A 17,488-nucleotide genomic window follows, 5' to 3' on the forward strand; every position below is an offset into this window, starting at 1 on the left:
AAAGTTTAAAAAAAACAGCATTTATTCAAAATATAAATCTTTTCTAACAATATAAATCTTTGTTATCATTCTTATCAATTTAACACATCCTTGCTGAATAAAAGTTCTAATTTCTTTCATAAAAAGAAAGAATAAAAAAAAACGTTTTGTTTCCAAACCCCAAACTTTTGAACTGTATTGTTAGAAAAGATTTCTATTTTAAATAAATGCTCTTCTTTTTAACTTTTTATTCATCAATCATCAAAAAAAAATGTATCAGTTTCTACAAAAATATTAAGCAGCGCATCTGTCTTCAACATTGACAATAATACGTTTCTGGAGCATCAAATCAGCATATCAGAATGATTTCTGAAGGATCATGTGACACTGAAGACTGGAGTAATGACTGCTGCCATTCAGCTTTGCATCACAGAAATGTCTTCCATTTAAGGATTATGGAGGCACCTTGTGCTCTTAGGAACCTTAAGTGCAGCAGATTTTTTTTTGTAACCTTGGCCAGATCTGTGTCTTGCCACAATTCTGTCTCTGAGCTTTTCAGGCAGTTCCTTTGACCTCATGATTCTCGTTTGCTCTGACATGCACTGTGAGCTGTAAGGTCTTATATAGACAGGTGTGTGGCTTTCCTAATCAAGTCCAATCAGTATAATCAAACACAGCTGGACTCAAATGAAGGTGTAGAACCATCTCAAGGATGATCAGAAGAAATGGACAGCACCTGAGTTAAATATATGAGTGTCACAGCAAAGGGTCTGAATACTTAGGACCATGTGATATTTCAGTTTTTCTTTTTTAATAAATCTGCAAAAATGTCAACAATTCTGTGTTTTTCTGTCAATATGGGGTGCTGTGTGTACATTAATGAGGAAAAAAAATTAACTTAAATGATTTTAGCAAATGGCTGCAATATAACAAAGCGTGAAAAATTTAAGGGGGTCTGAATACTTTCCGTACCCACTGTATATTATTTTATTTCAGTTAACATTTTATTTCAGTAACAAAAATGCATTTTTATGGTTTTAGTTAACTATAATAACCCTGGCAGTTTCTTACATTTAGAGAAATATATACCAAAAAAATACAGATTGCTAAGTGTTGTTTTTTTCTGAATTACTTTGATTTCAGATGTTGCTCACTAGTCCAGATAGATATATATTTTATAACTTATTTTATATTATTTTATAACAGTAACTTCCATTATTATATTTTTTATATATTTTTAACATTTTATAGATAGAGATTTTTATCTTTGTGAATCTCGTGAATCCCACATACAGACCAGATTTTATCCTCAAAAAAATAACAAATTATATTTTTCATATAAAAAAGTATATTTTCGAGTTAAGATTATTAAGGTTTATTATGATGTTGTTGTTGTTTAACAATCGAGCACTTTTTTCCCATTTAATTCTCATTTTTAAATAATAAAAAATAAAAATAGTTCATAATTTTTGTATTTAAATAGCTTATAATACATTTATTATTATATATTTACTATTTATTATTATATATTTTTATTGTGTACATATGATATTATACACGTTATATAAATATCATATTTTTTAGTCTTTTTTTTCTTTCTTTTTTTTTGGGGGGGACCTACACATTTTCACTTGTGAATATAATACAGGCTAGCTGTTCTCTATTAAATCCTGTTATTTTATGTGTCTGTAGGTTCGGGCGGCACCTCCTCCTCCAAAGCAGCACGCGCGCAGACAGGTGGAGAAAACCGAAGAGGTGGAGATTACGCTGGTGTAGAGCTCCGCCCTAGTGGACTGAGAACAAACCCCATCTGACCCCTCACGGATGCCCTATGAGCATCCTTAGATCCCCGAGGGGGCGGAGAACAGCATCTCAAAGGCATCCCTTTTTCATAAAATACAAACACCTCTTTTGGCGTCAGAGACTGTTTGGTGCCTTAAACCGCTTTCATGCCAAACTCTAATCCTTGTATTCGTAATGACTTTATCGTGCAACGGGGACTTGTTTAAAACTTTGTTAATTCACTCAATGGCAGTTCAGTTTTGCAAAATCATGGTTGATGTGTAAGCGTGCATCTAAAAACACAGAAAGGAATCGAATACAAGGGTTTAGCAAGAGTTTCAAAAGAGGCTACACTTGCACATCCATCTCTTCAGTGGCTTTTGAAGAGCCAAACATGCAATACTAGGAATTCTGGGATGTGAAAAAGGGGTCAGCCACGGATAGTCCTACCATTTACGTATTTCATATGTAATAGCACAGTACATTACTGTCGTCATAGGAATGTTATATTCACGTTAAACATTACAGATCATAATGGAGAAAGGGAACTGTACATAAAAGGCTACAAGGAAAAAGAGCGGTAGAGGAAATAGAGGAGAACGAGGGTTAAAAAGAGAGGAAGGCTGGTTACTTCGCTCTTTTTTTGTTTGTTTTTCATCGGTTTAGCTTCTTTCTGTCTTGTGTTGGTCCGGAAAAATAAAAGTACTAACTACATAGCTATATCCTTTTTCTCAGCTTTTCATTAAGAAGACCAGTGTTTGCATGTATTACTAATATTTAGTCCTCAGAAAGGCGTGCGAGAGCGATCTAAAGATGTGTCTCTGAGCCGGGGACGGAGAATATTCTGCGTCTGTAATCATGGAAATATACTGATCAGTATACAAGTATCAGTTAAAGTGCTTTTCCAGCCTAACGCATTTCTCATTGTCATGTGTCGGCACTGCAGAGGACTGAACGGATGTGTTGTGTTTCTTTTATGGCAGTGTTTAGGATGAATGTGATGGGAAAGATTCCCTCCAACAAGCACAGAAAAGGTGGATCATCATGGGGATTTTTCATTTTAATTATTGCCAATGAACGCAAACCTATTATCGTGTCCTAAGTGCATTTCCTCCCTACAAGGGGGCAGCTATGTTTTTTTTTTTTTTTTCTTTTTTGCAGTTGAAGAGACATTTGATCTTAAATAAGCAATGCCTGTTATGTTTCATTTTCATTCATTTCCACAGTATTTTCATGCATATCTTGAACGTTTTCTGAAGTTTCAGTGCTTTGACCCCTCAATTTGAACTTTTTTTTTAATGTCCGTGTATCCCAGCTGCCTCTTTTGGACGATGAAGCTGCCCAGCGTCGTGTTATTGATCTCGTTAGAGAATGACTGATTGTAGTTTTCCCATAACGTTTGAAAGAGAACAGAGTTATGTTGATTCCATAATATAGACAGTGGAAAGAATAAAAAAAATCCATTTTGTGAAATGGTACCATAGTTCTGTTAAGCAGGAACAGGGTCATCACCAAAAGTACGTGTGCGAGACGTGAGAGGGAAAAAAAACAAGTTTTTTTAATCCGAGCGGAAGATGTTTGAGTATCTTCCCTTTGTTTCTATTTTCCTGTCACAACCTATTTTCTTGTTGATCTCATTGAGATCTTTTGAATGTTATCAAACTTGTTTTGAAGTTTATGGTTAGAGGTTAAAGCCCATTGTGTCAAAAACTGTTCTCACCTACGAAACGAATGCAAATTTTGATATTTTAATTTGCATTTTTTAAAATTGCGCTCCCAGTTTTCTCGGCCAGTTTCAACTCTTTGGAGCTTCTTCAATAGCATTAGCTGCATATTCTAGTTGTTTTTATTTCTAAAGTGATTTTATATGCATTTATTAAAATTTGAAGGTGATTCCGAGCTGCTAGACAAAAAACAGATGGAATAACAACAATTGACTGTTGCTGCAGTGACAATATCAGAGAACAGGTGAAAAATATTCTTTCTGCATATTATTAGCTGTAAAATTATTTGTATTTATTGTGTACAAATGTTAAATAAAAAAATTGGGGAAAGTGCTTCTGTTTGTTTGTTTCTGTTTTCTGACGTAACCAGATGTGAATGCATAAATTGCAACTTCAAATATTATATTTCTTTATTTTATAAGTTGTATTTATTTAATGTTTAGTGTTTATTTTCATAGAAAATGTATATTTTTTAACTATATTCAGCCCCATATTTTAGTAAAATAGCTGCAAAAAATGCAAACCTATTACATAGGTAATAGTAAAAACTAAATACAGCTTATATTATTTTTTTCTAAGTGGACAAACATTTGAAGACAAAGATATTTGAACATCTAAAGGTTAAATACCTCCTTTCACAATATGTTTAAAAAAAACTTTTCTTATGAATATGAAATATTTAATATTTGTATTTTTTTCTGAAATTAAATTTTTTAATTAAATTTAAATGTTAAATGTTTAAATTAATTTAAATGAGTTTTAAATTAATTAAAATTTTGTACTACTTCCTGTAGGAAGTGTTTGGAATGTTTTAAAATTCATTTAATGTCTAGAGTGCGTTTTTTGCCGGAAGATAGACTGTTTTATCAGTTTTCAAAAGTGGGCGGTTCTCCCGGAGTTCCATGTAAATAACAGGGAACGGTTTCCTGCTGGGAAATGAGATACAAGGCAAAACATGCGGTTGCCCTCCTCGCCTTCATCCTTTCTCCATCCACAGGGTAATGAGTGCAGATTTTTCACATATTTCAATATAATTAAGAATTTTACTTATATATTTAATAATTAAGTACCAGCACATCTATTAATGAATGAAATGTTGCATTTGGTTTTATTTGTGAAATGTTCTGTCTTTATGAATGTTCCCAAAATGCATCCCAAGAGATGGTGTAGTTTAGAGGTTAAATCATAAATAAAGAATTAACAAAAAAAAAAAAAAACACATATGCACATTTAATATGCGCATGTGCAAATGAGATTTGATAGTCATGCTGGTTTGGAATGACCTGAGGATGAATAAATGACAGTATTTAAATATTTTAAGTTAACTATTCCTTTGAAACTTGATTTTATTCATCAGGAAGTGACTGGATTGTGAAAAGTGGTCTGGAGGGGAGGGGTTGCAAAATAACGTGGAGCAAGGTATTATTTTAATAAAAGATTAAGACTTTTTCCATTTGAAATAACATACACCAATGAAGTGTTCACAGTAAGATGAGAAAATAAAAAAAGTTACTTGTGTAGTTTGAGTGACGAATGGAGCTCAAACGTAGTTCAGGCAGACCACAGTGTGACAGCCAGCATCAGCTGACGCTCAACTGATTGTAACTCCTTCCACTACAATTAAATAAGAGATATAAGTTCATCCATACTCAAACTTGCATTAGTCTGTCGCAGAGACATGCGCTTACCCTCCTCCATCCCCAGCTCCTCCTTATACAGGCACATGATCACTGAGTGTCTTGTCCATGGAAATCATCTATCAGCTCATCGTTGCTAATCTTGTAGTCTCATTTACAGACCTGTATCACTTCTGCATGGAATTTTATATCTGTTCTATTTATAAAAAAAAAATTCTGGTAATTGCATTAGGCTTCGGGGGTTTCAAACCTCAGTGTGGTTTGCTTGTGGACAGCTCAGAATCTGAACCCTTCAGAGCAAAGTCTGCCACCAAAATAATGTCAGACTCAGGACCTCTACAATAATCGTAATCAAGCAGAGTGGTCTTGACTGAAATAAAAAAAAAATCTGGACTAGAAAACAATGGGTAAAATTTGACTGAAATGTTGACTCATGTAAACTCTGTTGCAGAATCTGTGGTTGAGAGGCGGTTACTAAGGCAAAGAGTTTCCCCCAGACTGAGGGAATACTGCAGATGCACATATGGAGTTGAGTTCAGAGTGAGCAAACATCCATCATTCTTTTTTCATCATCTTCTGTCAGTATGTAAAGCATTTGATCAGCTTGGAAACAATCTAATTCTGAAGAACATTATAGTTGTGTTGCTTCCAGCTGACAATAACAAATTATTTTTTCCCACAAGCAATTGTGTTTTAATCCATAAACATGAATAAATAATGATTATTTCTTTCATTGGAACATTGAGCATGTAACAGGCCCTCCTACTGTCTCATTATCTAAACATCATGCATTTTTAATTGTGCAAATGACAAAAGACTGACTGGGTTAGTATTGATCTTTTCTTGTTAACATTATTTCTATACTGCTTTCTAAAAGCATGTCAGTAGACAGTTTATGGTGTATAAAACACTGTGGTTGTTTTGGCCAATAGTTTGGGATCTAGGCCACCAACACAAAGTCTTCCTGACCGCAAGATCACCATCCAAGAATCCTTTGGGGCTCATCATAGATGGTCTTGACCAACTGCCAAAGACTGATGGACAACTCGACTTGACATTACTTCCCGAATCATTAGCTCCAAATGTAAAGCTTATCATTTCCATCAATGTAAACAGGCCTACCCTTCTTGCTAATCTGAAGATGTATTACCCAGATTAATCTGTGTTCTGGGAGTTGCAAGAAGTAGAGAATAAAAGCTGCAGCCAGCTACTGACAACACTTCTTCAGGAGTCCAACAGAAAGATCACCTCAGGCCAACAGATGTATGTGAATCAGGCGTTTAAGAAATGCCCTGTCCCACTATATGTGGAACTCCTTCATAGACAGGCAATCCACTGGAAGTCAGAGTTTGAGATTATGGAGAACTCTTTGATCCAAGAGGCCCATAACAACATTGTTCTAATGTTTGATCATCTGGAGAAGAAGCATGGGAAAGCTGTAGTCTCCAAAGCTTTAAGCTATCTTGCTTTGGCCAGGTACGGCATGACCGCAACTGAGTTGACTGATGTTCTTTCTTGTGATGATGAAGTTCTTGCATCTTTCCTTCCACCAGGCGATGGCGTACCGCTCACAGTGAGGGTTCCTGAAGTTTCTGTGAATAGTCTTCTTTCAGACTTGAGGGGGTTTCTAGTGCTGAGGAACATTTTAGGTACCCAAACTCTTTCCTGGGTGAGCAAACACTTCCCTTTGGTTGTACAGTATGTAAGAGGTACCTGTGCTCAGAGGAAACATGTCAGAAGACACATCATGGGCTGTCACACTATTTCAGTGGCTCTTGGGCAAATGGCACAGCAAAACCTTTGATCATCAATGAAGACATGAAAATGCCAAGCTCTTCAGATGCCCCACAGAACATTAACATTGACAGACAAGTACCAAGTCAACCTTGGATCTTTTCTCCTCATTTCTACATCTCTACTGCCAAGAGTCCATCAGCAAGAACACATCCCAATTTGAGGAAACTCCACATACTCCCTTTCCATTTGTTGAAAAGTGGGAGAATTGAGGAGCTTGGCAACCAAATGATTTCTCAAGAATACCTTCAGGCAATGCTGCAGGCAGAACTGGCTGACGAACTCTTTCTGTGGCTTGAAAGGACATCTCAGTTGGTTTTTCCCGGGGAACTTCAGCTACTCCACATCATCTTGAGATCTTCAGCTTGTCTACTGAGGAACAACCCTGCCGATCTGTCAACAGTACTCCAAACTCCTTCCTTATCTGAATGTTTTTCCTGCATTGGAAGAATGTGTTAATTTGCCATGGTCTAAAGTAGGGCTGCACGATAAATCGCATGTGATATTTAACCCTAGTCTAAAGGTAGTCTAAAGGTATAATCCCAAACAATCGAGTGTATACTGTGTTGCCTCCAGTTCCTTCAGTCCCTTATACCAACTGTATACTGCAAGAGTCGACAGCTTCCCGGATCATACAGTCAGCTGGTTCTTCCTGTGGCACTGTGGTGGTTGTACTGGAAAATGGAACCGCTTGGGTTTGTAATGGAGGTATATTTGAAGGCTTCAAACTAACCCAGTCCTCTAATCTGCAGTTCACATGTGTCAGTAGCTCGGGAAACACATTCCTTCTGAGCACCCATTACGGTAAACTTGTCTTGTGGGAAGCAGGTGTTAGCACACAGCCTCAAGAAATTCAAACCCAAAACAGGGAAAACACCTTTCTTGAGGGTATCTTATTGTCTAATCACAAACTATTTTTGTGGTGGAAAGGACAAAACATTGTTAGCGTATTTGTTGATAGGGAGGACAATTCCGAACTGCACTGCACTTATGAGATAACCTGTGTCATGTTCTGAGGAAGGTGATATAATTTACTGTGGACGGAATGAAAGTTCTGTGACCATATTTGACTGGTCCAATGGCCAACTTCTAGCCACCTTTACTTGTCCAAAAGATATGCCATTAATTGATATGATTCTCTCTGACGGTGACGGGATGATTACATGTGTAGATCAAGCAGGAAACGCGTTTGCTTGGAATCTTGAGATTATAGCAGAACCAGTTCTGATTTGTGAGAACCATTGCACAACCCAGGGGAAGGTGTTAAACACAGACTACAAAGGGGACAACGTTCTCCTAATATGTAAAAAGCAACAAATGCAACTTATTGACATTCATCAAATTGATGTACTTGACCAATTCAATCCCCCAAGAGGCAAAACATTTAAGCAAGCCATAATGGATCAAAACTAACACTTCATCCTTGCTTTACTGTGCAACTGCCCATTTCTGCTGGTCTGGAATTGTGCCTCTGGACAGTGTGTGTTGAGTCTGGACACTGCAAACTGTCAAGCTATTAAACTTCTGAAATGTGGGGCTACTTACCTGGCAGCAAAAACAAGTGTAAGTGTTCTTATTTGGTACATGGATCTCATTACAGCTTCAACATTGGCACCAAAATCTGGAAAGAGGGTGGAGATGGTGGCTGTGGGATCTCATGGAGAAAGTTGTTACTCTTCAGATGGCTCTGAACTTGTTTGGAAGTGGGGGGTATCAAGTGGCAAAGTGAAAGGCCGCTTCCTTCACCAAGGTACTGTGGAGTCTATGACTGTCTCTGGAGATGGCAACTACCTTGTGAGTACTGCAACTGGAGACATACAGTATATGTCTGGGAAACCAGGAGTGGGGAAAATATTTACAGAATCTCTGGTAGTCAAGCTTACAAGGTTGTAATAACACCCAAGGGCAACCCCTCTACACTAACTGTTTCTGATGATTTTTTTTGTGTATGTGGGGTTTTATGCTGGCTCTGTTGGAGTTTATGCTGTTAATGACACCAAGATAGGTCAAAACAGCCGGAAGGAGGATGTTCAAAGCCCAAGACTTTTGTGTCCATTGGATGAGCAATTGATTTGTTCGCCGTAAAACCTAACCTTACTTGGGTTGAATTGCCCCTGCAATTGTATTAAATAGTTCCAATGTGTATTTTTACATTGTTCTAATGTGCTAAGAAGACTACACTTGTGATATGTGTTATACATACTGTATGTTTATCATAATTACAAAAAATTAAATGTTCATTTGTCTCATATACCTTAGGACTCAAAAAGATGAAGAAAGCTGTATGAAAATTTAAGCTGTACATTTCTTCAAAACTAGCTCACAGAGTATCACAATATAATATTTACTGTATTATATATTTTTTTCTATTATCCATTTACTGTTTAATGTTTTTTTTTATTTTTTTATTTTTGTATTGTTGACTTGCATATCCACAGAGCACTGAGATAATCCACAGATTATCAAATGATAATCAATATGCCAAAAAACCATGGTTACTACACTTTTACTACAATAAAACCATGGTTAATTTTAATGGTTCAACTTCCAAAAGAAAAAAATAGATAGGCTACAATTCCTACAGAATTTCTGTTTGTTTACATTGTTAAATTTGTGTGTTTTAATGTAGTTTTTTTAGTTACTTGGGCCAATAAATAATAAAGAGAATCATATTTCATCACAGGCTATTGATCTTACCTTAATAACTTTATTCAAACGCATACGTTTAGCCTATCTATTTATCCTATTAAAACATTTGTCACGAAACATTGAAAACATATCCAATTAAAACACTTGTTTGAAGGACGGCGATGTGATGAACTACAGCATGTGATGGGAGAACTACAGTTCCCATCACCACACACACAGTCATACGGAAGTGATTCGTTACCATAAACGCACTTCCGCTACGCTGCCAATTCCTTTTCTGTCTGCGGCCGCCGTCAAGATGGCGGTGCAAATCTCTAAGAAGAGAAAGGTTGGTACGAATTTCACTTCAAAGTTGTGTAAGGAAAGCACAGGAGTGCAAAATAAGAGAGGCACCTGATTACTATGTTACTTAACTATAATCGAAGCGGTTCAGATGAGGATTTAATAAGGATGTATGTATGGATTGAGTCGGATGCTGTCGGCACTGAATCTGAAGTGAAACATGGCAGATGAAGCTCAGTGGACTTTCGTATTTGAGCGGTACAAATATATATATATAATACAAAACAGAAGTGATATTTAAGTAAGTTCTGTTGGCGTTAGTATGACTGCTGGAAATTGACACTGGACTATATATTGTAGGGATGTAACGATTACCTGTTCGACGGTAAATCGTGATAAAATACCCCACGGTTAGTATTATCGTTTCATATTTTAATTATCACTATAACCGTATTCGATTACCGCAATTTGAACAACTGAGGATAAATACCGTACTGCACAAAATTGACACTGGACTATATATTGTAGGGATGTAACGATTACCTGTTAGACGATAAATCGTGATAAAATACCCCACGGTTAGTATCGTTTCATATTTTAATTATCACTATAACCGTATTCGATTACCGCGATTTGAACAACTGAGGATAAATACCGTACTGCACAGGGCTCCAGTGTGCGACCAAATGGGTGCATTTTGCAATCATTTTTATTTTAGTTATGCAAACAAAAACTCATTTTAGTTGTTGTTTGTTGATTTTAAATGTAAAACTTGGTGAAATGATTTATGTCAGTACTTTTTGAACATTTCCAACACATTTTAACAATACTGTGATAATACTGATAACCGTGATCATTTTGGTCACTATAATCGTGATAAGAAATTTTCATACCGTTACATCCCTAATATATTGTTAACTATATAAGCATTTGTACATGTGTTATTCTGCATATAGTGTCAGTTTTGTCATTTTTGATTGACATTTGTGGCATTTAATATTGAAAGCAAGATGTTACTGTTCATATAACACGCACGTTTTATTTCTGCATCAGAAGACCTTAATCGCTTTAATGTTTCTCTATCAGTTTGTGTCAGATGGCATCTTCAAAGCCGAGCTGAACGAGTTTCTGACCCGAGAGCTGGCTGAGGACGGGTACTCCGGTGTGGAGGTCCGTGTCACGCCAACAAGAACAGAAATCATCATCCTAGCCACCAGGTGTGCACTGCTTACATGCATTTGAGTTTATTTCCATTACTTTACATGTTTAACGTGCATTTAAACCATTGACATGGGTTAACTAGGGATGCACCAATACCATTTTTCCAGAATCGATCCTATACCAGAAGTTCCGAGTATCTGCCGATACGTTACCGATCTGATACCAGCACAGTTTTTTTTTTTTTTAAATCAGTGTAGATTTTCTATACTTCAATGTTTGTTTGTTGACCTGATCATCACTCTTTTGTGTGTTAAAGGTGGGGTAAGTGATTTCTGGTAGCCAATGTTGATATTTGAAATAGAAACAAAGCAACCTCGGCGTCCGATTGCAGGCCTTCCGCTCCATGAGTGCTCTCCAGTGCTGGAAAGCTGATACGATATTTACACGGGTCCTACCTCTTGCCTTAAGCCTTCGGTTGTTCCGCAGACGGTTTCCCTTTTTTTTTAATCCGCCATCTCTAGTTTCTGTCGCTCGGCTCAGACTGAACGCTCTCTCCACTGCTGATTGGCTACAAGTTTGTTTTGCTATTCGGCCCGAATCAGTTTTCTAAAGCGATTTTGAAAAATCGCTTACCCCACCTTTAAACACAATCTACTAAATATGGTTTAAATCTTCTTTAAACTTAATTTTAAAGAAACATAGCAAATGAAAATGTATATACATAATTTATGACAAAAATATTGTTGTAAACTAGGTTCGTGGATAATTCAGCAGCAAAAGTTACTCTAGAAAAAATCATGAGTGCACAATTTTGCACAAATGGCAGTATCGGAGCTGATACCGATACTGAGTATCGGATTGGCACATCCCTACAGTTAACTCAAGCATAACTCAAGTGTAATAACTTTATCCTTTTGTCTTTTCAGGACCCAGAACGTCCTGGGAGAGAAAGGCCGCCGCATTCGTGAACTGACTGCCGTCGTTCAGAAACGATTCGGCTTCCCTGAAGGCAATGTGGAGGTAAGATTAGTGCTAAATACAGGTGTGAATGGGGTCCAACAGTAGTTTGTGCTGGCATGTTCTTAAGTATTGGGTTGTTTCATCGTAGCTGTACGCTGAGAAGGTGGCCACCCGCGGTCTCTGCGCCATCGCTCAGGCAGAGTCTCTGCGCTACAAGCTGCTCGGAGGACTGGCTGTCCGTAGGTGAGCGTTCACTTCCCAGCATGCATTGGGCTGGGCATGGGGTTACAGACTGAAATTCCCTTCAGTGATGATACGATGACGAGTCGGAATGGGGCCGGTTCTGTCTTTGAGGATTCTGGGTCAGGCTCACGTTCTGTGCGTCTGACTTCAGGTCCTCGAAGCAGTGAGTCCTGTTTGCTTGAAGACATAGAGGCATTTGTCTGAGAAGGATGGATGGAAAGCAGGCAGCGTGTTTTCTTTGGAATCCAGATTATTTTTCTTTTCTTTTTCCTGTGTCTTTTTGATTTGGATATAATGCTTGTTCTTCTCAGGGCCTGCTACGGTGTTCTGCGCTTCATCATGGAGAGTGGGGCCAAGGGTTGTGAGGTGGTTGTTTCTGGTAAACTGAGAGGTCAGAGAGCCAAATCCATGAAGTTTGTGGATGGCCTGATGATCCACAGCGGAGACCCCGTTAACTATTACGTCGACACTGCTGTTCGCCACGTACTGCTCCGACAGGGTGAGTAAGATTAAATGGACTGATGGTTCTCTGGAAATTGAATTTGTGTCGGATCTTTAGCAGATTGTCACATTCACATCTGTGGAAATGTTTAGAAAAAAAGTGTGGGAAATTATAAAAATGGATTAAAATGAGTACAGAAATACAGTACTAGAAGTAGGTAAAATGTAAAAACTCAAACTACATATTTTCTAAATATTAATAATTTTAGACATAATATTCATAAGCACTATGAATTTGTCAGATCTTAAGCAAATTGTTGCATTTTAATGGTGGAAATGTTTAGAGAAACTGTAAAAAAAAATGTAATGAGAATACAGTGTTTAACAGTTCAATACTCTGAGTAGAATAAAATGCAAGTTAAACCAAAATGTTTAAAAATGATTTCAGATATTCAGGAGTCTGTCAAATATTGAGTCAATTATTGCATTATTTTGCAAGGGGGTCTGTGAAAATGTTTAGAGAAACTAAAAAAAATGGATTAAATAAAGAGTTAGTGTTACAGTTCTATAAATAGAAAACAACAGCGTAACTTAATAGAAACTATATTTTTCAAATTATTTTAGACGTAATATTCATGAGTACTATGGATTTTCATTTGTCAAATCTTGAGCAAAGTGTATTAGTGTAAAAATAAAAAAAACTGAATCACATCTGTGGAAATGTTTAGAGAAAAAGTGTGGGAAATTATAAAAATGGATTAAAATGAGTACAGAAATACAGTACTAGAAGTAGGTAAAATGTAAAAGCTCAAACTACATATTTTCTAAATATTAATAATTTTAGACATAATATTCATAAGCACTATGAATTTGTCAGATCTTAAGCAAATTGTTGCATTTTAATGGTGGAAATGTTTAGAGAAACTGTAAAAAAAAATGTAATGAGAATACAGTGTTTAACAGTTCAATACTCTGAGTAGAATAAAATGCAAGTTAAACCAAAATGTTTAAAAATGATTTCAGATATTCAGGAGTCTGTCAAATATTGAGTCAATTATTGCATTATTTTGCAAGGGGGTCTGTGAAAATGTTTAGAGAAACTAAAAAAAATGGATTAAATAAAGAGTTAGTGTTACAGTTCTATAAATAGAAAACAACAGCGTAACTTAATAGAAACTATATTTTTCAAATTATTTTAGACGTAATATTCATGAGTACTATGGATTTTCATTCGTCAAATCTTGAGCAAAGTGTATTAGTGTAAAAATAAAAAAAACTGAATTTTATAATTAGAAAAAGTAATGTAGAATACTTAAAATATATTTATAATTTAACTTGCTACACTAAATAATTTCCAAATATTTTAGACATATTTGTAATATTAATTTTAAGTGCAAGATAGGTCTTTATAAAAAAAACTATATAGACAGATTTTAAATATTTGTTGTCTTTGGCATCTAAAAGATTGAAAATCTTTTATTTTACGCACTGATTTTAATCGCTATTGCAGTAAGATGGGAACATAGTTGAAACAAACCTTTTTCAATGAGTTTATATTGAATCGAGAGCTTGTGACTCAAATTGAAATCAAATCAGAAAGTCTGGGAACAGAAATGTGTATCGTCTCAAATACTTGGATTTTAATGTGCAAACCTGTTGCCATATAAAACTATAAGGTTTAGCATGGCACCTCAGTTGTCTAACGTATTGAGTAACTAACCATTGATCCAAATTTAATTTCAGAAGCATATATATCTTCCCTTCAGTGACTATATACTGAACCAGAGTTGGGTTGTTTCGGAAGAGTCCAGTTCTGGCTCCTCAGAGCAGTGTGATGGTATAGATGTGTTAGTCTGAGAAGCTTCTGAATGCATGCTTTCAAACGTGTGGGGAAACTCAAATGGGATGGTGTTCTACTGATTCCTAGTCACCGTTAATATATCCTTGTGATTCTGTCGGTCAGCTGACCTCCACGTTCCCTTCAGTGATGATACGATGACGAGTCGGATCGAGGCCCGTCTCTGAGGATTCTGGCTCAGGCTCACGTTCTGTGCGTCTGACTTCAGTTCCTCAGAGATCACGTGTCCTCTTAGATTGAAGATGTAGAGGCATTTGTCTGAGAAGGGTTTTTTTTTTTTTTCTTGCTGACTAGTTCTCGTCTTATCTAGTTTTGTAATGTGTCCCTGTGATTGTCTTCATATAGGTGTGCTTGGAATCAAGGTGAAAATCATGCTTCCCTGGGATCCCAGTGGCAAGATCGGCCCCAAGAAGCCCCTGCCTGACCACGTCAGCATCGTGGAGCCCAAAGACGAGGTCCTGCCCACCACCCCGGTGTCCGAACAGAAGGGGGCCAAGCCCGAGGTCCCAGCCATGCCACAGGGAGCCCCAGTGTCAACCCCATAAAGGGGTAAGACTTAAAAACCCCAAACTGACCTCCACGTTCCCTTCAGTGATGATACGATGACGAGTCGGATCGAGGCCAGTTTCTGAGGATTCTGGCTCAGGCTCACGTTCTGTGCGTCAGACTTCAGTTCCTCAGAGATCACGTGTCCTCTTAGATTGAAGATGTAGAGGCATTTGTCTGAGAAGGGTTTTTCCTTGCTGACTAGTTTTCTTTGATGCTTTTTTTTTTTTTTTTTGCTTTTTTTCTAACAAGATGTTTTTGTCTCTTCCAGGTTGACGATCATTGATGGAAGACATACTTTTCTGTATAAAAAAAATAAATAAAATGAGAAATGGGGAAATATTGTGTTTTCATTCACTTCAAATGAGCAGTGCTGTTTTAAAGATGTTATGATTGCAGTACATGGAAGTTTTAGTAGCTTTTAACACATTTGAGAGTGATTTACCTGAAGATGTTAAACATAACCGTGAGCAGCAGAATGCAGTTGGAAGTCAATGTCATCCTGTAGGTCATGTTAACAGTAGAAGCTTTGACAATGTCAGATGTGACAACTGCTTAAAACAACTTATTTTATTGATCTACTTAAGTTATAAAGCAGCTGCAGAGTGTTTAATTGTAATGAAATCGCAACATAATGGGGGGTATGAGACAGATATATGTGCACACACATATGTACATTACATATTTATATTCAACCACAATTTCTATCAGATTGAATGTTTTAGAGCTGTTTTAAGTTTGGAAATAGCACTTTTAAAATGAAGTTAAATTAAAGAAATCTTGATTAAAAAAAAAAAAAAAGTTATGCTTGTTTTGTCTTTTAATTTTAATTATTTGAAGTCATCTTTATGTCCCTTTAGAGAGCCACTGCTCTAGAGGTCTTAAGTTGCGTTCTGTTTAATGGCCATTCTTAACCTGAAACAAACCTTCCTGTAAAAGTGCTGAGTATCATGGTGCTGAGTGATTACCATATTTGTATACAATGGTATTTACATTGTACTACAATGGTACATGTCTAAAATAAAACACCGTTTAAAGCCCTTTTTGTCAGTGGACTGTTGAATTAAACTGTTTAAGAACCATTTTCAGTGTTTTAACCACTTTTTTAAGAGAAGGCAGCAGTGCCGTGTGTAATGGGTGGGTCTTGTACAGTTTCTCACACACCTGATTCACAGCCTGAGCTGCTGCTACCTGCATGAAGAACAGAAGTTTCAGCTGAAGATCATGAGTTTGCCGGAAAGCAGTCCTCAGCAGCTGTGCAGTCGGTAAGACATTGTATATGAACAAAACAAACCTTCCTGTAAAAGTGCTGAGTATCATGGTGCTGAGTAATTACCATATTTGTATACAATGGTATTTACATTGTACTACAATGGTACATGTCTACAATAAAACACCGTTTAAAGCCCTTTTTGTCAGTGGACTGTTGAATTAAACTGTTTAAGAACCATTTTCAGTGTTTTAACCACTTTTTTAAGAGAAGGCAGCAGTGCCGTGTGTAATGGGTGGGTCTTGTACAGTTTCTCACACACCTGATTCACAGCCTGAGCTGCTGCTACCTGCATGAAGAACAGAAGTTTCAGCTGAAGATCATGAGTTTGCCGGAAAGCAGTCCTCAGCAGCTGTGCAGTCGGTAAGACATTGTATATGAACAAAAATAAATATTTACATTAGAAAATGGAATGTTACGTTGTAACATTTTCATCGTGAATGTTCTGTTTCATGTAACAGCTGTTCTGTGTTGTTAGCTATTCTTTCAGATCGCCTGAGATTCGATTTTTGACAGATTATAGCTATGTATGTGTCATCGCGTGCTGAAGATGTTCACAGCACCGTCTGTACAGCAAATACACGCGAGTTGTTTTGAACACCCTGTGCTGTACTTAATGCACGATACTTGTCCAGTAACAAGAAACTAGTAGTATTGTATGCTTAAGGCGGAAGCTTGTAAAAGATTAAACCCAAGTATTTTCAAAACGAGATTAATAAAATTATTCAAATACTGAGAATGTAGTATCTAACATTAATGGCAAGTTCTGTCAGTAAATCTTTTAGCAACGTTTTTCCAGAGAACTAAATGCATGGTGTTATTATTTTATATACACAAACACTACTATCGTCATGACATGCACTGTACCCTCATGACAGTACCATGTTTCTAGAAGTTCTCTGAATTCATGGTAGTGTCACAATAGTGCATATGTTATATCAATATAACAATCTTTGCTTTAATTTTAGAGTCTTTATACACACACATTATATAGGATTATAAATTATATATAATTATTACTAATTAGATAATTAGTATTATACTAATTAGTATTTATTTTAATCAGATTTGTCAAATGTGCACACAAATTAACACTATACTTTTAAATTGTGTAAGTATATATTGTAATTATACTTTTATATATATATATATATATATATAG

General features: G+C 36.5%; 3 protein-coding genes and 1 pseudogene across 4 annotated transcripts in view; all 4 read left to right on the top strand.

The window, feature by feature from the left end:
- LOC107660679 (F-BAR and double SH3 domains protein 2) overlaps window positions 1-3,818 on the top strand; it is a 96,824-nt gene extending 93,006 nt beyond the window's left edge. For both annotated transcript variants that reach the window (XM_016450067.1, XM_016450068.1), the window contains one exon: window positions 1,672-3,818. In XM_016450067.1, coding sequence (XP_016305553.1) covers window positions 1,672-1,755 — 84 coding nt within the window. In that variant the 3' untranslated portion in view covers window positions 1,756-3,818. The remainder of the gene's footprint in view (window positions 1-1,671) is intronic.
- LOC107660693 (NACHT and WD repeat domain-containing protein 2-like) lies at window positions 2,753-9,204 on the top strand (annotated as a pseudogene).
- Window positions 9,205-9,787: 583 nt separating this feature from the next.
- Window positions 9,788-15,396, top strand: rps3 (ribosomal protein S3). The gene is made up of 7 exons (XM_016450069.1): window positions 9,788-9,893; window positions 10,934-11,064; window positions 11,935-12,028; window positions 12,117-12,211; window positions 12,523-12,710; window positions 14,856-15,059; window positions 15,328-15,396. The coding sequence occupies exons 1-6, from the start codon at window positions 9,864-9,866 to the stop codon at window positions 15,053-15,055; spliced, it is 738 nt and encodes a 245-aa protein (XP_016305555.1). The 5' UTR covers window positions 9,788-9,863; the 3' UTR covers window positions 15,056-15,059; window positions 15,328-15,396.
- LOC107660694 (BTB/POZ domain-containing protein KCTD14-like) overlaps window positions 15,113-17,488 on the top strand; it is a 4,294-nt gene continuing 1,918 nt past the window's right edge. Inside the window, exons 1-4 of the mRNA XM_016450085.1 lie at window positions 15,113-15,130; window positions 16,209-16,321; window positions 16,600-16,689; window positions 16,805-16,853. Of these exons, the coding sequence (XP_016305571.1) occupies window positions 15,113-15,130; window positions 16,209-16,321; window positions 16,600-16,689; window positions 16,805-16,853 (270 nt within the window). The remainder of the gene's footprint in view (window positions 15,131-16,208; window positions 16,322-16,599; window positions 16,690-16,804; window positions 16,854-17,488) is intronic.

Source organism: Sinocyclocheilus anshuiensis, unplaced genomic scaffold, assembly GCF_001515605.1.
Source record: "Sinocyclocheilus anshuiensis isolate Anshui unplaced genomic scaffold, SAMN03320099.WGS_v1.1 scaffold948, whole genome shotgun sequence".
Taxonomy (NCBI): Eukaryota; Metazoa; Chordata; class Actinopteri; order Cypriniformes; family Cyprinidae; genus Sinocyclocheilus; species Sinocyclocheilus anshuiensis.

Coding starts and splice junctions, on each gene's coding strand:
- rps3 (XM_016450069.1), top strand. CDS start 9,864: ATGGCGGTGCAAATCTCTAAGAAGAGAAAG. Junction 12,212..12,522: donor GGAGGACTGGCTGTCCGTAG/GTGAGCGTTCAC, acceptor TGTTCTTCTCAG/GGCCTGCTACGGTGTTCTGC. Junction 12,711..14,855: donor CCACGTACTGCTCCGACAGG/GTGAGTAAGATT, acceptor GTCTTCATATAG/GTGTGCTTGGAATCAAGGTG.